The 22,286-nt window shown below is 37.2% G+C and overlaps 1 protein-coding gene across 1 annotated transcript; it reads left to right on the forward strand.

Annotated features, from left to right (window-relative positions):
- Nucleotides 1-204: 204 nt before the first annotated feature.
- On the forward strand, nucleotides 205-19,593 carry PGRMC2 (progesterone receptor membrane component 2). Its single transcript, XM_086346757.1, has 3 exons — nucleotides 205-636; nucleotides 15,837-15,992; nucleotides 17,399-19,593. Exons 1-3 carry the CDS (start codon nucleotides 219-221, stop codon nucleotides 17,494-17,496), a joined length of 672 nt encoding a protein of 223 aa, XP_086202883.1. The 5' UTR covers nucleotides 205-218; the 3' UTR covers nucleotides 17,497-19,593.
- The last annotated feature ends 2,693 nt before the right edge of the window (nucleotides 19,594-22,286 follow it).

Consider the following 22,286-nt stretch of genomic DNA (forward strand, 5'->3'; position numbering starts at 1 on the left):
GAGGTGGGCGGGGCGTCGCACGCGAGCGCGGCCAGCAAAACGAAGGGAGAGGGAGAGATCCAAGACTACGTTACCGCGTAAACACCCAATCGGGAGCCGGCCTGACTCCGCCCCCTACCCCCACGTTATTGGCTAGGAAGCCCCATATGGGCGGGGCCGGCCGTGGGGTTGGGGAGGGCAGGGGGCGGGGAGGAGGAGGAAGGCGCTGGCGGGCAGTGATGGCGGCGGGTGATGGGGACGTGAATTTAGGCACCCTGGGGAGTGGCAGCGAGAGCAGCAGCGACGGTAGTAGCGAGAGCCCGGGCGGCGCGGGAGCGGCAGCAGAAGGGGGCAGCTGCTTGGCAACGGCGTTGGCGCTTCTGACGGGGGGCGGGGAGATGCTGCTGAACGTGGCGCTGGTGGCGCTGGTGTTGCTGGGGGCCTACCGGCTGTGGGTGCGCTGGGGGCGGCGGGGTCTGGGCGCCGGGGCCGGAGCGGGCGAAGAGAGCCCCGCTGCCTCTTTGCCTCGTATGAAGAAGCGGGACTTCAGCTTGGAGCAGCTGCGCCAGTACGACGGGTCTCGCAACCCGCGCATCCTGCTTGCGGTCAATGGGAAAGTCTTCGACGTGACCAAAGGCAGCAAGTTCTACGGCCCGGGTGAGGAGGAGTTGGAAGGGGAGGGTGAGGACCCCCTGCAGCTCAAGCTCGACCCCCTTCTGATGGGGAGGCCCCTGGGCACAGGGTTAGTTGCCAGCCTTCTCGACATCTGGACCCCCGAGCCGTATCCGCCGCACCTGAGACGGCCCGCCCCCCACACGCCCCAGCCGCGGGCCCCACCGATGTTTACCCCTCCGATTCGGATCCCAGTGTCGCCCAAGCGACACTGAGTTTTCATCTTTTTCCTATCCCATTTCTCCTCTCAGCCTTTTCTTGGGCTGAATTTTTCGAAATCCTTTTAGTTGTCGCCAGTCACGCTGGCCCTCAGCCTTTACTGAGCTTTCTGATTTCTGGAGTCGTCAGGGGCAGGAAAGAAGGAAGATTTCTGAAGTAGGGACCTAAAGTTTTAGACCCTGTAATTCACAACTTTCTTTACTTGTGTGTGTGTGTTGTGTGCGCGCCACAGAGCGCTTATCCACTACTCCCCATAAGGCCACGTTTAAGTACACGTAGTTCCAAGTCCCAGCCTTCTAGAATCTATTAAATCCGGTCCCATATGCAGCACCTTGACTGTTTTTTTTTTTTTTTTTAAACCGGTTTTGATACAAAGATGCTTTCCAAGATTAACAGTATATGTGAGATGAGGCTGATCAAAATGCAGATCCTAATAAATAATGGCGAGGTTATTCGCCCCGAGTTTGGGAGGTGGAACTCATATACCCAGCAGGCGTGCTTGTCCAGTTTCTTTTTCTTTTTTTGTAGCAGGAAGGCAAGTATTCAAATACACGTTATCACTTACTTTGTTTTCACTGAGGAGAAAGAAATTTATAAACAACTATAAATTCATATCACCATGCACCAGTTCTGCAAGTTAAATGTTTCTAAAGCTTTACTTTCAGAGAACTGTGTATGTAAGGTGGTTGGTTTAGAAACCCTTCTTTAACAGTGTAGTTATAGCAGACATTTCAGTTCAGACTCATGAAACCTGTTGGCATGCCATAAAATTGAGCAACATTGTACATGCTGGTTGTGTAGTTATTCTGAGCTTTTAAGGAGTTACTACAATAAAAGTAAAAAAAATTAGAGACCTATAGTGACCTGTTACTTGAAAGAGGACATCCAAGTCTTAAAGTCAAGGGGTTGGCAAATCTAAAAAGTTGGTTTCCTCTAATCTGTTAGTCCATGATGTTTATTGACACCTGCAACTGTACACTTACGATTTATGTGCTTAGTGGATGGAAGATATTTTAGAAGTGTTTTGGTTTGTTGTTTGTTAATTGGATTAGAGAAGAGAAATGGGAGATTGTACACCCGGTAACAACAAACGTGTTGAACTGTTTCTTAGTTGCTTGTATTTTGTGTATATATTTACATTCAATCCAGCCAAGTCACAGATAGCTTATAAAGTACTTGCTTCTGGTATAAAAATGAAAACCAGATGTCTACCCACTCATATCAGCTGAAACAGTTAATACATTTTTGTTTACTTAAGCGAGTGTGGGTAAGACAGTGGGGCCAAAGGACAATATTTAAAGGAACAGACCAAATTAGTTAATTTCTTTTTAAATCAAGAATTTACACAGTTATTATGTATTCAGTGATTAGAAATTGTGTACAGGTTTAGGTTTTTAATACAGAACTTACCCAAACTAAAAACTCTGCTTTTGTAGCCCCTATCTAAACGGACAGTGAAGCAACCAAGTGTTACTGCAAAGAAGCCTATCAGTCCTCACACATTAATGCCTTGCCACTATCTGAAAATAGCTAAGAGAGACAGCCATGGACACAATTTGGCAGCACCCAGTGGCAAATGTTCTGCAACAGAAATTTTTAAATTAAGATGAGAGTTATAGTTATAATACAGATAGCCTTTGTGTGGCTTAAGCCAGTGAGGGGGTTCTCCTCAGATGACAACAGAGGACTCAGTTTTAGGTTAGCTTTCACTGATTTCCAGGTCCTTCCTGATGAATAGGCAGAGCGATATTTGATTATTTGATTTGATTATTTGATTCTAAGTAGTTTTGAACAACCTAAACAGATATTTGGAATATTTTTTTATTGAAAGAAACCTTAAAGTTAGCCAGATCAGTTTATGGATTTGGAATGTATTTCACATTAAGAGGATATCTAACATTTCCCAGAAGTCTTGAAGCAAAATTTCGGGCTATAAAACAAATTGAGTTTTTATTTTAATTTTTTGCATCCTCAAATCAATTAAGGAATTTTGTAGCAGAGTAATTCAGAAGTAAAAATCCTTATATGAGACTTCGTAGCTTGAAAGAACGAGTTTAGGGAGTCTAACCAATATCCACTCCCAGTTCTCAATAATGGTTTTAGAGTTAAAAGATTATTTGTGAGGCTTTTTCTGTGTTGAAGTTATTTTTATTTTTAGTCATAATTTATAAAGTTTGAGTTCTTAAAAACTTAAATGTTGGCAGTTTAGTGGAGTAAACAGACATTGGGAAACAATTGGCATTAACTACATTTGTCAATATTAAGTTTAGTAACAGTTCGGGCACTTGGCCAGTGTGTGAGGAAAGTGATCATATAAGAAAGAATATGGGAGGAGAAAGGAAACAGATTTGTTAAGCAGCTACTACATCAAATCTATTAATTTGTCATCTCCACAGTGCTTCAGTGAGGTTAGTGAACATTCCTATCCTTATGACAGACAGCTCGAGGTTTAGGAATTTGGGGTAGATTGGCTTGGATCACACAGACATGGTATTCAAATCCGGATATATTTGACCACAAAGCCTGTCTACTCTATTTCAGATAAACTGCATTCTGAGATAAACTTATATAGAGAATCTGTTGTTATTTTTATACCCTCTCCTGGTTCCCATAAGGATTTAAAGCCTCAGAAAAACACACTTTCATGGCTTTATGTTGTGCTGTTCAGTATGGTAGCCACAAGCCACATGAATAGAGTTTCTCCATATTAGCCATATTTCAAGTGCCCAAACAGTGCACTTTATAGAGCATTTCCATCTTCCCATCGAGTTCTATTCAATAGCATTGATTCTAGAGGTTAGGGTAGAAGGAGGAGGAAACTCCCATTTGGGGGTTATTATCGTTTAATTTCCAGACAGCTCTAGGAGATAGGTAATGTTCCCATTTTACAAATGTGGAAACTTGAAACTCAGAGGTTTTGCCCAAAATCACGTATCTAGTAAATGGCCAAGCTAGAAATCAAACACAGTCTAACTGGCTTCACAGGCTATGCTTCCTTCCTACTGTATCACAGCATAATATAATTTCATGTTTCCAGCATCATAATCAGAGAAGGCAATGGCACCCCACTCCAGTACTCTTGCCTGGAAAATCCCATGGATGGAGGAGCCTGGTAGGCTGTAGTCCATGGGGTCGCAAAGAGTCCAAACATGACTGAGCGACTTACCTTTCACTTTTCACTTTCTCGCATTGGAGAAGGAAATGGCAACCCACTCCAGTGTTCTTGCCTGGAGAATCCCAGGGACGAGGGAGCCTGGTGGGCTTCCGTCAATGGGGTTGCACGGAGTTGGACAGGACTGAAGCGACTTAGCAGCAGTAGCAGCATCATAATAGATGAGGAAGACTGATCTATCATTTTAAATATTAATAATTATTAATAATTTGGTATAATATTTCTGCAGTGGGATTCTAGCAAAACATTGTTTTTTTATTCTTTAGAATGGCAAGAAATTATACCATTATAGTTTATAATAGTTTATTCACATTTCTGTTATTAAGATACGTAGCTTCCCCCTTATTCCATGTAGAGTATTCTTTGATATATAACAAAACTGTAATTTCTCCAACATACCATTTAAATTCCACTGGAAATAAAAAGAAGCTTGTAAGAAGTAACCCCATGAGATGCCTAATATTTAGGAGATGGGGAAAAGGAGTTCATACACCTTTTATGTGTTCTTCCTCCTTTTTTAACTTCATATTCACATGTTAATTTTATTTGTAGTTTGCAAAATTGCAGCTGAAGCAAGAGTTGCAACATATAGACAAACATATTCTTTCATGAATGTCCTATTGACACTACCCAACTTTCATCCTAGTCTTTTGTTTTGAAGCCAACTGGGTCTGTGTTAGGTCTAATGCCTACTATGCACATTCATTACCTACCAATTAGATAAAAGGACCAGCTAAGTTTTCTGATGAATTTTGATACTCTGCTCAAATTTATACTAATTTCTTTTCTTTCTTTTTTTTTTTTTTTTGGCTGTGCCATGTGGTTCATAGGATCTTAGTTCCCCAACCAGGGATCAGACCCACCCCCTGTATTGGAAGTTCAAAGTCATAACCACCAGCTTGGCAGGGAATTCCCTTTACTAGTAATTTCTACAGTACCTAGTTGGTTGGCCCCTCTGAGTTCAACATCATTCCATTGTTTTTAATCAAAGAGGGAATTGTATTAAATACTAACAGAGTATAAAAGGATAGCTTAAAGCATGTATGAGACCAGAAGATGTTATTCAGGTTGAAGGAAAGGAGTAGATTAACATCTGGAGGTAGCCCGTTTTAAGTTCTTTTCATAGTTCTTTAAACCATGTGGCATAGGTCACTCATCCCCCACATACTTGTGAGATACATCACTAAATAACTGCTGTACAAGAGGCAGCATTTTGTCTCAAGATCAGTTCTGAGAGGGAGTTACCTGGATTTCATCACACTTGCCTAGGTAAATGTTTTGAGTAATTCTGAGTCCTCAAAACTTGTACTTCCCAGCCCTCATGGAGTTTATGTTCTGTTAAGAAAGACAGATAATAAACAATCATTCAATACATGATTATAATAAAGGACTTTATTTATTAGCATTAGATGGTAAAGAGAAGTACTTATTTATGTTGGTTTGTCAAGAAAGTGGGGATTGATACTTAAACAAAAACCTGAAGGAACCAGCCTTACAAAGATTGGGAGTATCATTGTTTTGAAACTGAACTGAAGCACTAGATCTAGAACTGATACCGTGTTAATCAGAGGAAGAAACATCCTTATCACCTTACTGATTTTCAGATTTGACTTCAGGCTTCATTTGATAAGTATTACCTCAGCAGTTCTTTTTCCATCCTTTTAAGCAGTCTTTTATTTTTTCTTTATAAACAACATAGCTGGATTTTTTAAAGTTAAATTTAATGCCAATAGTGTCTTTTAACAACTTCAGTTCAGTTCAGTCGCTCAGTCGTATCCAATTCTTTGCAACCCCATGAATCGCAGCATGCCAGGCCTCCCTGTCCATCACCAACTCCCGGAGTTCACTCAGACTCACGTCCATTGAGTCGGTGATGCCATCCAGCCATCTCGTCCTCTGTTGTCCCCTTCTCCTCCTGCCCCCAATCCCTCCCAGCATCAGAGTCTTTTTCCAGTGAGTCAACTCTTCGCATGAGGTGGCCAAAGTACTGGAGTTTCAGCTTTAGCATCATTCCTTCCAAAGAAATCCCAGGGCTGATCTCCTTCAGAATGGACTGGTTGGATCTCCTTGCAGTCCAAGGGACTCTCAAGAGTCTTTCCAACACCACAGTTCAAAAGCATCAATTCTTTGGCGCTCAGCTTTCTTCACAGTCCAACTCTCACATCCATACATCACCACTGGAAAAACCGTAGCCTTGACTAGACGGACCTTTGTTGGCAAAATCATGTCTCTGCTTTTCAATATGCTCTCTAGGTTGGTCATAACTTTCCTTCCAAGGAGTAAGCGTCTTTTAATTTCATGGCTGCAGTCTCCATCTGCAGTGATTTTGGAGCCCAAAAAAATAAAGTCTGACACTGTTTCCCCATCTATTTCCCATGAAGTGATGGGATGGATGCCATGATCTTCGTTTTCTGAATGTTGAGTTTTAAGCCAACTTTTTCACTCTCCTCTTTGACCTTCATCAAGAGGCTTTTTAGTTCCTCTTCACTTTCTGCCATAAGGGTGGTATCATCTGCATATTTCTCAGTTTATATTTTTTGTCACTACTCGCATATTTAGATTTATTTCTACTATCTTATTTAGTAATTTATCTGTCAACTTTTCTTTGCCTTCTTTCCCACTATTGTTTCTTGCTGCTGCTGCTGCTAAGTCACTTCAGTCGTGTCCAACTCTGTGTGACCCCATAGACGGCAGCCCACCAGGCTCCCTGTCCCTGGGATTCTCCAGGCAAGAGCACTGGAGTGGGTTGCCATTTCCTTCTCCGATGCATGAAAGTGAAAAGTGAAGTCGCTCAGTCATGTCCGACTCTTAGCGACCCCATGGACTGCAGCCTACCAGGCTCCTCCATCCATGGGATTTTCCAGGCAAGAGTACTGGAGTGGGGTGCCATTGCCTTCTCCGATTGTTTCTTAGGTGCATTTTTTTATTCCACTTTTTCTCCCCTACAGATTTTTGTTATTTCATTTTAGTATAGTTGATTTACAGTTGTATTAATTTCTACTGTACAGCAAAGTGTTTCAGTTACATACATACATACATTATTTTTCATATTCTTTTCCTTTGTGGTTTCTCACAGGGTATCAAATATAGTTCCCAGTGCTATATAGTAGTACCTTTTGTTTATCCATTCTCTATATACTAGTTTGTATCTGCTCATCCCAAACTCCCAATCTCTGCCACCCCCACTCCACCCATCCCTTGGAATCTAGAAGTCTGTTCTCTATATTTGGGAGTCTGTTTTTGTTTCATATCTCCCTGCTAATTTGGATGCATTCTATTTGTATTCTTTTGGTGACAAGAGTCTTTTCCTTAAATTTTTTTCTATAGGCACTTTCACTCTGAACAATATATGAATGTTAACCAAACATTTTTGTACAAATTAGAACTGTCACTTTAAAACACTTTACTGCCATTTGACGGTATTTCTTCATATTAAATATATAAAACAATCATGTAGACAAATGTGAGTGGTGCCCCCTGGAGTTGCACACAGCCATACGTTGTGGCCTTGGTTAGAAAGCTTTAACTCTAGTCCCTCCCCACTCCATTTTATGTTATTTCTATTAGAGTTTTACTGTAGGTAATTTTTTAAACACTACCCTCAAACTGAATAATAAACTTTTTTTAAATAGCCAATTTTCATTTAAATTTAGCAATAGAGTTACCATTTTCTTTATTCACTGTCATTTCTTATAGCTCATACTTTTGTTCAGAGTTCAGTTTTCATTTTAGTGAGGTATGTCCTATAGTTTTGTCACTAATAAAAAAAAAAAAAAACAGTTTCTATCTGCCCTCACTCAGGAATTATAGTACAGATCCAGTTCCAGTTCAGTCGTGTCCCAACTCTGCGACCCCATGGACTGCAGCAGAAGCCTCTCTGTCCATCACCAACTCGCGGAATTTACTCAAACTCATGTCCATTGAGTCAGTGATGCCATCCAACCATCTCATCTCTGTTGTCCCCTTCTCCTGCCTTCAGTCTTTCCCAGCATCAGGGTCTTTTCAAATGAGTCAGCTCTTCGAATCAGGTAGCCAAAGTATTGGAGTTTCAGCTTCAACATCAGTCCTAACTGGTCAGATCTCCTTGCAGTCCAAGGGACTTGTAAGAGTCTTCTCCAACACCACAGTTCAAAAGCATCAATTCTTCGGCGCTCAGCTTTTTTTATAGTCCAACTCTCACATCCATACATGACTACTGGAAAAACAATAGCCTTGACCAGACGGACCTTTATTGACAAAGTAATGTCTCTGCTTTTTAATATGCTGTCTAGGTTGGTCATAACTTTTCTTCCAAGGAGCAAACATCTATTAATTTCATGGCTGCAGTGGCCACCTGCAGTGATTTTGGAGCCCAAAAACACAGTCTGTCACTATTTCCATTGTTTCCCCATCTATTTGCCATGGAGTGATGGGACTGGATGCCATGAACTTAGTTTTTACTTTAACAATGCAAACCTTTAACAATATTTTAATATATTGAGAGCCTTCCGTATCAGTTTGGAAAGAACTTTTGATTTTTGGAATGTGTGTGTAATTCTGTTATGAATATATCATTTAATAGTCCACTTTTAATGAATATTTGTTTCTAGTCTCTTGCATGTTATACATGCATGCATGCTCTCGCTTTAGTCATGTCCAACTCTTTGTGATCCTATAGACAATAGCCCACCAGGCCCCTCTGTCCATGGGATTCTCCAGGCAAGAATACTAGAGTGGGTTGCCATTTCCTCCTGCAGGGGAACTTCCTTACCCAGGGAACAAACCCATGTCTGCTAGCGCCTTCTGCATTGCAGGCAGATTCTTTACCTACTGAGCCACCTGGGAAGCATGGTATCATGTACATATCATTTCAAAATGTTACTAAAATGATAATTATTAAATAAATTACTAGAAGTAAGACTACTGAGTCTTAGGTTATGGACATTTTTAATTTGGATACTTCTTTCTAAATTGCCCTCCAGAGATGTTGGACCAATTTACACTCACATGAAAATGCCTATTTCTCACTCTCTTGCCAAAAATGTCATATAAAATTTTTTGGTCTTTGTCAATCTGAGAAGTTAAAATAGTATTTCAATATTATTTTAATTTATATTTCTCTTTTTCTCAGTGAATTTTGGTTAGTTACATTCAGAATTTATTTAAGATGTGAAGTAAGCATCAACTTTTGTTTTTGTTTTCTTACAGAGGGCTATTCAGTTATTGCAACACCATTTATAGTTTTTCTTCCCTGATACTTGCAGTTAAGAGATTATCTAGTTTGACCTCCACAATTTTAGGCATGTAAAATTTGCCTCAAATGTAGGGTGTGGCCTCGAACCCAAGTATCTTGGCTTGGAAGAGGTATTCTTCCAGTTTTACCATGCTGCCTTCCCTCTAAAAGTCCTGGGAGTTCCTAGAACCAAATATAAAAAAGACTATTAGTTGGATTTCATTTAATCACTTTTATATATGGTTTGATTTGTTCCCAGGTCCATTATAACCATATTTGGAATAAATTACTCTGTGCATATGTGCTCAGTTGTGTCTGACTCTTTGCAACACCATGGAATGTAGCCTTCCAGCTTTTCTGTCCGTGGGATTTTCCAGGCAAGAATACTGGAGTGGGTTGCCATTCCCTTCTCCAAGGATCTTCCTGACCCAGGGATCGAACCTCCATCTCCTGAATTTTCTACATTGGCAGGTGTATACTTTACCACTGAGCCACCTGGGAAGCCCTATACCAAGTATTATTAGATTTTTTTTTTTTAACTTGCTTTAATAATCGCAGAAGACTATTGTCAAAACATGTCAGAAAACTAGGCTGTTTAACTTTTAATGAATTAAAGTTTGTCTCTGCATGCTATGGTTTTTATACCATGAAAATAACTAAAATATTCCTTCTGGAATTTTCTTCTCTTCATAAATACTAATGTATTAATAGATACATAATCACCCTAGTAGAAAATTACCTCTTACATATTTTAGATGTTTACTTTCTCCTGGAGTTTTTTGCTCATTAAATTAGTGTTTTACAATAACCATATGTTGTTCCCTTTTCAAAAATATGTCACTCCATTATATTTGATTGTATGATAGCAGTTTCAGGATGCAATAATTGGTAGATTTATTGATTTTTGAACTTTATAAAAATCTGTATCATAAGTTGTGTTACCTCTTAAAACTATTAATGAAATCTGGATTCTAACTAGTATAATGTCATTTTGGTATATTTAACAGTATCATAGAAGTAAGATTTATCTGTAAAATAATGTCCTAGAATATTTGTTTTATAAATACATTTTAAAGAATCTGTCTTGGCTAAATAATTGGGTTCATTTTTTGTAGCAAGAATATTCTTGAAATAGTAAATCTAGTTTTGTATCAGCATTATATTTTAGTTTTAGAAGGCAAGAGTTTAATTCTCTTATTATTACTGAAATGTTAATGTTTAAATGAACCTTAATAGTTAAAACAATCTGATTAGTTTATATAAGCTAGCCTTTTAATTTTTTTTATAAATTATACCATACCAAAAGACCTAAGAGCATTTTAAATGTGCTTTCCTTAGGTAGCTCTCTGTTGTTATAGTATTATGGATAGCCAAGAGTAGTCACCAAAATGTTAGAATCATAATATTTAGGTCAGTTATATAAGGGGGTAGTGGAAAGGGAAGGTATTACTGAACTCTCAGATATGATTCTGATTGTGTTAGGGATGCAGAGGAATATACTTTAACTGGACCTCAAATCCTCTTTTCTCAGCAGGTCATCCTTTTCCAACTCTAGTTCTTAGTCTTAATACTACATTCTTTTTGATCTTACAGGAAAAATAAAACTATTTTCAAAAAGACCTTTTCAGAAGTTAAATGCTTCCTGTGGGAAATTTGAAATATGTGGAGAAGTCATTCTTTTCAATAATTAACAGAACATCATTTTGTCTAGGATTAGGCTTGCATTATTAACTGTTGCCTGTAGTTCACTCTTAAGTTAGTGAAACCAAAAAACAGCATTCCCTCTTAGGGAAGTTGGCAGAAAATTTTACTAAAGAATACACTGGTATGTTATCCATATACTCAAAGATGGAGGTTCTTATGACTTCTGTTTTTATAGTGATCATCTTTTCATCTCTCCTTTTTACCATTTGGATGTGTTTAAGCTTGATGAAGTATCCTCAAGTAGATTGAATGTTGTAGACCAAGCAGGTAAATATTATGTAACATAATGCTAAGAAAAGCTGTTGATTTCTACAGCTTTTTTTGGTTAATGTTCTTCCATTTTAAGAGGTATTTTAAAATAGCCATTCCCCTGAAATTTTGTGATTAGTGAAATGCTCCAGTTTTCAGGGTTGTCATTTCATCTTTGGGTTTGTGGGTCCTCTGTGTTTTCTCAAGATGTACTGTGTTTGGTGTAGTTGGAAAAGTGGTTGATTCTGTTAGTAATTTTAGGCAAGTCATTGAATAACTTTGCATCTTTTCATCTGCCAAGAAGGGAGGGCAAAATTATCCCTTCTACTTTGCAATACTATGAGAAGGAAGTGAGATTGCAAGGAAATTCTTCAAAAAGTTGAAATTCTTATTTTCTACTTATAGTTTTTTATAGCCTTAATCAGTTTTATTTTTTCTTTTGTGTTTGACTCATCACTGTTCTAAGTTTGTAAGCATTGGTCCAGTCAGCATTAAGATTTTTTTGGTCATTATTGTTTCTTAAGAAAATATTAGTGTTTTTATATATATATATGTATTTTTTTTTTTTTCCCCCATGTCTTGAAAACAGCCATTGCCACGTGGAGTTATACCACAGAAAAACTAAACTGCTTTAAGGCGGACCACTTTTCTTTCCCTCAGGACTGTTCTCTCTTAATTTTAGTGTTGGGTTTTCTTTTTTTTAACTTGCTTAGTTTTAAAAGTATACCTGTGATGGATTCATTTTGATATTTGGCAAAACTAATACAATTATGTAAAGTTTAAAAATAAAATAAAATTTAAAAAAAAAAGAGGAAGCAGGTCAAAGAAAATTTTAAAAACAAAAACAAAACAAACAAAAAAAAAGTTAATGTTAGGAATTCCCTGGCAGTCCAGTGGTTAGGACTCAGTGCTTTCACTGCTGGCGCTGGGTTCAGGCCCTGGTTGGGGTCTTGGAAGCCACATGGCTTGGTCAAAAAAGCAAACGTTAGCATTTCTCATTAAAAAAGAAGAAGAAGAAATAATGTCATTTGCAGCAATATGATTGGACCTGGAGATTATCATAAATGAAGTAAGTCAGAAATATCATATGATATCACTTATATGTGAAATCTTTAAAAATGATACAAATGACTTACTAATAAATACAAGACAGAAAACAAATTTCTGGTTACCAAAGGGGATGAGGGGAGAATAAATTAGGAATTCGGGCTTAATGTATATACACTACTATATAAAAGCTTCCTGGTAGCTCACTGCCTGCAATACAGGAGACCCAGGTTCGATCCCTGGGTTGGGAAGATCCCCTGGAGAATCCCATGGACAGAGGAGCCTGGCGAGCTACAGTCCATGGGGTCACAAAGAGTCAGATATGACTGAGCAACTAAGTACAAGCACAATATTAAAAAAAGGTAACCAAGCACCTAGTATAGCACAAGGAATTAGACTCAATATCTTGCAATAACCTATAATGGGAAAGAATCTAAAATATATATACTTTTTAAAAATCACATTTTTTAAAGAATTACTTTGCTGTACACTTGAAACTAACTCAGCATTGTAAATTAACTATACTTAAATTTTAAAAAAGAAAGTAATGTTTCTCCAAATCAATTAACTCCAATTAAAGAACTTCAGATTTTACTTTGTAAATAGAAATTTACTACTATTTACTATTTACTCTGTATATAGTATTAAATTTCTTAAACATTTAAATAAATACCTTTTTGAATGTCAGTTGAGATGATGGGTAGTGTTTGAAAGTTACCAATATTGACCAGTTGTAAGTAATGTCCCATTTTCTTATATAGAAGACAAATTTAGAAATAGAAAATGGTAGCCTAAGTTTATATTAATAGGTTTATATTAATTAATAGGTATATCCATTCAGTGAGAAAATACATAACCATTAAATGAGAATTGTGGTAGTCACCTAATATTAAGGAGCAATATGGAAAGTACTTAAGAATGGGAAAGCAGGATAAAAAAGTACTTTACTGGAAGTATTACCTTTATTTTTGTGTTAATATATTATTGCCTAATACTGGTCCTTAAATTTATTGCTAAGGCTCCTTTTTTGTTCCATGCAATAAACTTTTAGGGAATGAATTTTCCTAACTCATTCCTAAAACTTATTAGTTTTCCTAAGTAACCCAGTGAGCTTTATGGTGCACTGCTCACTGTAGTTCAAACTAAGGTTCATAAATGTTTAGAAATTTTTGAATTTTCTTCTTAAAGGTATAAATGCTTTCTGACACATAACCTTCAATTTCCTAAATGCTTTCAAGTATGAATATGGGTATAATTATTTTACTCATTTAAAAATCAGGGAATTTCCTTTTTTTGTACCGTGTACTGCTCATTAGAAAATACTTTACTCTGTTAAATGGACAGTAAGCTTTTTCACTGACCACTCTGTGACTCATAATAGTTAAGCCAGCAAATTGGATTTTTAAACTGTTTTCTCTACATTTCTTTTGTCATGTATTGATAACTTTTCAGACTCAGGAAAGAAATTTTTATATATAAAATAATGTATTTTGTAAATTTTATTTATTAGCACATAATTCTTCAGTTCAGTTCAGTTGCTCAGTCGTGTCCGACTCTGCGACCCCATGAATTGCAGCACGCCAGGCCTCCCTGTCCATCACCTACTCCCGGAGTTCACTCAGACTTACGTCCATCGGGTCAGTGATGCCATCCAGCCATCTCATCCTCTGTCGTCCCCTTCTCCTCCTGCCCCCAATCCCTCCCAGCATCAGAGTCTTTTCCAATGAGTCAGCTCTTCGCATGAGGTAGCCAAAGTACTGGAGTTTCAGCTTTAGCATCATTCCTTCCAAAGATCACCCAGGGCTAATCTCCTTTAGAATGGACTGGTGGGATCTCCTTGCAGTCCAAGGAACTCTCAAGAGTCTTCTCCAACACCACAGTTCAAAAGCATCCATTCTTCAGCACGCAGCTTTCTTCACAGTCCAACTCTCATATCCACACATGACTACTGGAAAAACCATAGCCTTGACTATATGGACCTTTGTTGGCAAAGTGGTATCTCTGCTTTTGAATGTGCTATCTAGGTTGGACATAACTTTCCTTCCAAGGAGTAAGCGTCTTTTAATTTCATGGCTGCAGTCACCATCTGCAGTGATTTTGGAGCCCAGAAAAATAAAGTCTGACACTGTTTCCACTGTTTCCCCATCTATTTCCCTTGAAGTGATGGGACCAGATGCCATAATCTTCATTTTCTGAATGTTGAGCTTTAAGCCAACTTTTTCACTCTGCTCTTTCACTTTCATCAAGAGGCTTTTTAGTTCCTCTTCACTTTCTGCTTCTTAAAACGTTTTAAACAGGGAAATCTACATGGTCTGTTCTACAAACTAAGATGAAGAAAAAATTAACTCTTAAAAGATTTATATTATAAAAATTGTTTTTTAAATAGCCAGACTTGGGAATCCTCTGGCAGTCCAGTGGCTAGGACTCTTAACTGCCGAGGGCCCAGGTTCAATCCGTGTTCAGGGAACCTAAGATCCCACAAGCTGTGGCATGGCCAAAAATAAGTAAGTAGCCAGGCTTAACCAATTAAATGAAGTAAAACTTCTCCTCTCCATTCCCCAGAAACATTGCTACTGTTAAGTACTTGGTTTGTATTCTTCCTGGTGCTTTTTTTGTGCATATACAAATACAGGTTAAATGTGCATATGTGTATATCTTTTTTTAGTTCAAAGGAGGTCATACTATGGACTTCTCTGATGGCCCAGTGATTAAGACTATGCTGCAGGGGGCACAGGTTGGATCTCTGGTCCAGGAACTTAAGTTCCCACATGCCATACAGTGCAGCCAAAAATGAATAAAAAATAAAATGAATCATACTGTGTAATCTAATTGCTTTTTTCAGTTACTATATCATAGACTTCTTTGTGCATCCGTACATACAGAGTTACCTCATTCTTTTTATAGCTATGTACTATTTCATTAAAGTAATGACCTATGATTTATGTAAGCAAATTCTTGATATAGAACATTCGGTTGTTTGGATTTTTGTCTGTTAGTATGTGTTTATTTTGTTCCTACTTTATGTCAGGCACTGTGGTAAGCATTGAAGGTATAGAGATGTGCAAGAGAGTTGCTGCTCTCAAGGACACACTTTGGGAATGACTTGCTTCTGGTAGCCATTCTTCCCTAGACAAGGTGGTTCCTGATTCTTTACACTAATTATTTTGTGTCCTTTTAGCCATATATATATATCCAGCCAATGTTCTGTTGATTATTTTTAGATGCCACAAGTAATTAACAGTAATCAATAAGGCATCGTTTCCCCTCAAGAAAACTGGCTTCCAAACCTAACTCTTCTAAGTTTCCTCTTCTCTCTAATACCTCACAGTCTTCATCTTTAAATAAAGTTTTTTTTTAATATTTGAAGTAACTGAAATCTAAATTTTCAGTGAAAAATGTTACTTTGGTCAAAAGGTAGATTTCTAAGAAATTTCTTCTCATTATCCTGTTTAGTGTCTGCATGTTTTGAAATCAAGGCTGAGTACCAGATAAGAGTCATGAGGTTTCTTTTATTTGACATTTTCCTTTGAGACATTCTAAAATATTTTTAGATAATCTAAATAATTTCTTTTTTTTCCCCAGCGGGTCCATATGGAATATTTGCTGGTAGGGATGCCTCCAGAGGACTGGCAACATTTTGCCTAGATAAAGATGCACTTAAAGATGAATATGATGATCTCTCAGATTTGAATGCTGTACAAATGGAGAGTGTTCGAGAATGGGAAATGCAGTTTAAAGGTACCTTCATTTTGTTGGGTTCTTTACAAATACTAATTTTATGGCCAAAGAAAGTACATACCATTCCATTACTCCTTAAGAGTCTAAGGATGCTATCTGTTTGCATTGCCCTCATTATTTGATGATAAGCATAGCTAACTGTCAAAACAGTTGTTACATGTGCTTATTGTTAATAAAATCCATATTTTAAAATTCACTTGTTACGAACTATAAAATTTACAAAACTTGTGACATGTTTAGTCTTATAAGGCTTGTTCATTGAGATAGAGGTTTTTTAAACAGGTTTATATTTAAAACTGAATTGATTACTGATACTGCATATTACTTTATTTTTTACATGATTTAATTGATCTTAACTTCAAATCATAAAGGAAAAATGTCATTCTCCTTCATTATGTGCTTGTGACATCAGTTTTCACTGCCTCAGTGAACACTCTGGACTGCTGCTTATGTGACTTACGGATCTCTTGAAATATCTCTTCTGGCTTCTTGGCACTTGTACTGGTTCTGCTGAACCAAGCAGTCCTCCTATTTCATCCTCTTGATTTGTCAGTTAATTGACTTAAACTCAGTTCAGAATCCTGACCAAGAAATGACTAAATATTACATGAACATAACAATGGGCATAACAGTGTTCTAAATTAAACACATGGTAACATAAAAACAAGTGATGTCACATCTAAGAAGAGAGTTTAATAGGAGGAAGAAAAATAATATACCGAGAGTCATATATCGGGACCTCGAAGAACACAAGATAATAAGTAACAAGTGAATTTTCATCTGTTCGTTTGGTTTGTTTTCTTAGGGACTACTACATGTGTCACATTTTCTCCCCAAGAATATGTCCAGGTTGGATTTACTTTCCATGTGATTTTCCATCTCATATTCTTCTCCCTACTTCTTCAGCCCCAGGAAAGTCACCATTAACTTTTTTAAGATCTTCTCACTGTTGGAAATGCCCTGTGTTGCTACCTTATTTAATTACAATAATTACAGTTACTTTGGGTTATTAAATTTAAAGATCTGCTCTGAGACTCAGTGCACATTAGAGGTAAACCAGTTTCAGAGTACATGTCATCAGACTTATTCCAAGAGTCTGGCATGGGTCCTGGACTCACATATATTTTTAAAATATCTCCAAGTGATTCTGAGGCAGTGTCCTTGATTAAGAACTGGTTGTATGAAACACTCTCCTCCAAAGCACAAGTCCAAAGCTTTATAAATTCCCTGATCCTGTTTTCTTTTGTTCAAGCCTTACATGAGTATAAAAAGACTGGACAAGGTAAACGATAGGGAAAACTTACCTTATTCTCTATGACTAAAAGAAGCATACACCTTCCCTGCTGTATAATGGAATCATGAAACAAATTTGATTGCTACTGATTTTCTTTTGATGTATCTTTCAGAAAAATATGATTATGTAGGCAGACTCCTAAAACCAGGGGAAGAACCGTCAGAATATACAGATGAAGAAGATACCAAGGATCACAATAAACAGGATTGAACTTTGTAAACAACCAAAGTCAGGGGCCTTCAGAACTGCAATTCTTACTCCCTTTCACAGAATGTCCAGCATCTTTGGGTTTGGTTCACCTGCTGCAAAAAACATTCAACCGATTGTACAAGCTACATGAGTCTCACTATGAAGATTTGAATACTAGACATTATGTATGCTGCCAGACTCATTTGTTGCAGTTATTTGTAATGTCTGGTGGGGCTTCATCCTGAAAGAAGGAGACAGGGATATTTTTAAAGAGCAAGAGAGTCACAAGATTACTTTCTCCTTTTTTTCTTTCCTTTTTTTAAATCAAAGACAACCTGATATGTATTTGCTACTTGAGTGTATAAGAGATTTTTTTGAAATCTCTTAAAAACACAGCAAGGAATTCCTATTTCATGTGCTGTGTTTTTGTTTTAGCAGTGAGGAAGAGAGGAGACCTGGGCAGGAGAGGTGAGGGTGTCCATCAATTTTAAGTAGTTAAGGCTACTGAAACATTAAAATGGTAAATGTGAATCCCAAGCTTTTCTTTTTGGATTTTGTCAGGGAAAAGAAGAAAACCTTTGTTTCTAAGAAATCTTTGGAAATTAGAAGAATGGATTTCAGGTGGATTTAAGTCAAAGCTAATTCCCCAACAGCAAGATCATTTGAAACTAGTTTTTATCCCTTTCCTTCCCCTAGATCAAATCAATATTAATTGTGCCTTATTTCACTTACATAGACTTGAATTATTTTTAGGGAAAGCCCCTATGTGAATTCTGAAGTCACTACAAAGCAGCATTGAGACTGAAATTGGAATATTCTGTTGACTGTAAAACCTTGATGTCATTCTGTGTATATAGAATGTAAAAGGAATATTCAGTGTTACTGCCATATATATGTTAATATACACAAACTTCATTAGCATTATAATGGCCAAATGCATTCCCCCATGCTTTTCTCTTTTCAAAAAAAAAAAATTGAAAAACAAATCAACTCTGTCCCCTAACAGCTGCCTAATTTTAAGAGTCTTGACTCTCACATCTCACTGGTGTGGGTGCATGGGGCTGTAGTATGGATGTTGTGTGGGTGTGTCTGAGTGTGTGTGAGAGCGCCTTGGAAGGGACTCTGCAGATACTGTAAATACCCGTACCGTTTTAATAAAGCATGTACAATAAACCAAAATAAGCTTGAGTTGGACTTTATATACAAACTGTAAACCAGTGCATTATAATATGGTAGTCAAGGTTGTGTATTTGATTCAAGATAAGGAAAAATCTTGGAATGAAAGGCAGACACTGGTTAACCAAGTTGTACACATTGTACCACATTCACTGTAACTTTAGGAAGAAATTCCACTTTGTGGAACATTCTCAAGAGATCTGAGATTATTCAGGTAAGAATTGATATATTAAAATGTACATATTTTTACTTTATATTTTGATGCCAACTGATTATACTAGAAGTAATAGCACTTCAGGTGGTAGTTACTGAACACAAAACAATAAAGGATATTATACTGATAGGTTTTAAATTCTGTTGTTTGAAAATGCTCTTAACTAAAAAGCCCTATATATGTCTATTATTTGATTTCATCATATCATGACTGTTTAGGTTCTTAATTGGAGACAAGTTATACCCAAAAAGACTATTTTATTTAATGTCACCAGTTAGAGAAAAGAATTCTCCTGCTGTATGAGTATAATATATGCAGAAGCCATCAAAGAAAGAGGAAGTTTTAATTGCAATAATAAGCTAAAGTATGTAAAATACTACATTCTATTGTACTCAGTCTTGGAATGTTTCGTAGAAAATGATGAGTTTCAGCCAAATCTTTGCTGAAGGCTGGTTGCAACAACTGAAGAGTGTTGGTAATGCTTTGTGTGTTTTTATGTAAAATATTTTCTAAACAGATTTGTTAAAAGTACGTGTCCTCTGGAGTAAATTGATATTGAGATATATATATATAATGAATCATTTCAGCCTAAAGTTAAGTAAATCTACACTTGTGAATAGAGAAACCCTAAATATTCATGCAGTAAAAATTATGCAGTCTGTTAAGAAAAATGATTAATTTTGTGTTTTGGACTTGAAATAAACAGTGTTCTATGGACAATTCCTCAATTTCAGTTGAGTGTTCTCATTCTCAGGTAGTTTGATGGGCAGTCATTGAGTATGGGGATGGGAGCTGTGGTGACTGATGTTGCTGCTGTTCCTCCCCCCAGCCCCTTAATCACTGTTTCCCCAACCTTCCTGGTTATTAGAACCACTTGAGGTGCTTAAAATACAAATTCTTGGTCCCCAGTCCAAACCTGCCACCCAGTGACCCAGAATGGAAAAAGTGAGTCTTGGACTGTAAGGAGTCCCTTGGGTATGATCAGGCACAGTTGAGAACACCACACCGGTCTTTTCAAGTTATACAATTGACCTTTGAACAACAAGGGTTTGAACTGTGTGAGTCCACTTTTATGCAGTATTACTATATGCAATAAATATTACAGTACTTCATGATCCACATTTGGTTGAATTTGTGGACGTGGAACTGTAGATTTCAGAGGGCTCTAAGAGGAGTTTCTGTCAGCACAGGTTGGTACCTCTAAACCCCCACATAATGTTCAAAGTTCAACTGAAATTGTCTTTGTTTTCTACTTGAAATAGACTTAACCTTTGGACAATTTTGGTCTGATTCCCTGTATGCGTTTTTTTGATTCATTCCCTAAACATCCATAGTGTTTCTGAGTAAAAAATGAGATTTCACATAAAAATGTAGTGTGTGATTTTTTTTAATTTATTCTCATTACTTTTTATTTTTTTGATAGTGTCTTCAAGTTGGCATTATGTTTCCCAAATAAAGACTGTATTGTGTGTACTAGCCAGTTTCTCTTCATTAGAAAGTGAACCCATTCAGATTACAGGTCAAGTTTTTTAAAACTTTGACTATGGTGCTTAATGGTTACTTACGTTTTCCTGACAGAGATTCTACCTGCCTTCTTTGAAATCTGCAGAGTCTAACACATTTATCCCCACCTATGATCTAGAAAGCAAAGTTAATATATTGAACTAGTACTGGGGGAAATTATTCTGTTGAAAACTTGAGATAAATCAGACTCTCCTCACCCAAGTAGCCTGTTTATATCTTGATAACTGAGAAGTGCAACACATTGCTAGAAATAGATATCGCTGGCATGTTAACAGTGTATAGCCTTGATTACACTGTGCCTTTATGGATTAGAATAAGCTGAAGGAGGAAACTAATTTGCAAAGACACCTGTATCCCAATACTCAGCGCAGCATTGTTTACAATAGCCAAGACATGGAAGCAACCTAAATGACTTAATAGATGAATGAATAAAGATGTGATATATATATACATGGAATACTGCTGCTGCTGCTGCTAAGTCGCTTCAGTTGTGTCTGACTCTGCGACCCCATAGACAGCAGCCCACCAGGCGCCCCCGTCCCTGGGATTCTCCAGGCAAGAACACTGGAGTGCCATAAAAAGAATGAAATAACGCTGTTTGCAGCAACGTGGATGGACCTGGAAATTATCCTATTAGGTGAAGTTATTTATAAGTGGAATCTGAAAAGGTGATACAAATGAACTTATTTGCAAAACAAATAGACCCACAGACATAGAAAACAAACATGGTTACCAAAGGGGAAGGGAGGAGAGAGTAAATTAGGTGTCTAACATATACACACGTAAAAGAGAGAAATAATGACCTGTAAAGCACCAGGAAGTATATTCAATAGGTTATAACAACCTATAATGGAAAATAATTTGAAAAAGTATATATACATAATGTATATGTATAACTCAATCTATTGTACACTTGAAACTAACACAACATTGTAAATTATACTTCAGTTTCTTAATGGTTTTTTTAATTAAAAAAAAGCTGGTAATACTAAATTTATTAAATGTAAGTTGCTTTGAACATAATGAAAATAAGTTACTGAAATGAGCATGGTTCTTTTCCTCTAATGAATTAAAAGTGGCAAATGTTCATTGATAGCTTTTGAGTATGTGTGTTCCATTAAGGTCAGCTATCAATCTGCTAGATGATAGTAATCACAGAGTATGATCTATTTGTTGTGGCAAGGAAGTTCAAATGAAACCCACCCAACTTTTCCTTTCTGTTTTTAGGCAAAATTCATCATTCCCAGGCTATGTCAGAAAAGCCTGAAACTTCTCAGACACACTTGTGAGTTACATTTCTGAGGAGACACTGGGCTAGATATTTCAGGTTTGCATTTGTTCTACCATCAATGGTGACAGAACATTAGGAGTGCCTATGATTACTCCATTCAAGAAAGCACTTAACATGCTGTGAACACTTTATTCATAAGAGATTTTTCTGTCTTACTGTATCTACAGAGAGTCCAACTAAACCAGATTGTAAAGTTAGTGTAAGAAAACTGGTAAATTGTTGCATTTTTCTTTTGCAGTCATGATTTTTAGTGGCTGCATAGTATTGTTAGTGAAAATGTAGGATATTACATGGTATGCTGCCAGATGGGTTAAAGAGCAAAGTTTGGAAGATAAATCAACAGGCTTTATGCATTTTCCCATTTATAAAAGTAATTTGTTTAGTATACAGAGAATAAGAAAATGAGAAGCAAAATTAGTTTAAGCAATCTCTTAAACTAATTTAAACTGATCTCTTAAACTAATCTTCCCACATCTCTTTTTTATTTTTATTTTTTGGCTGCACTAAGTGGCTTGCAGGGTCTTAGTTCCCTGACAAGGGGTTAAACCTGCACTGTCAGCAGTAAAAGCTTGGAGTCCTAACCACTTAGGCTTTTCCCCTTAGATA

Source organism: Bos grunniens, chromosome 17, assembly GCF_055505025.1.
Source record: "Bos grunniens cultivar Pamir isolate PY7600 chromosome 17, Bosgru_T2T1.0, whole genome shotgun sequence".
NCBI classification, from domain to species: Eukaryota; Metazoa; Chordata; class Mammalia; order Artiodactyla; family Bovidae; genus Bos; species Bos grunniens.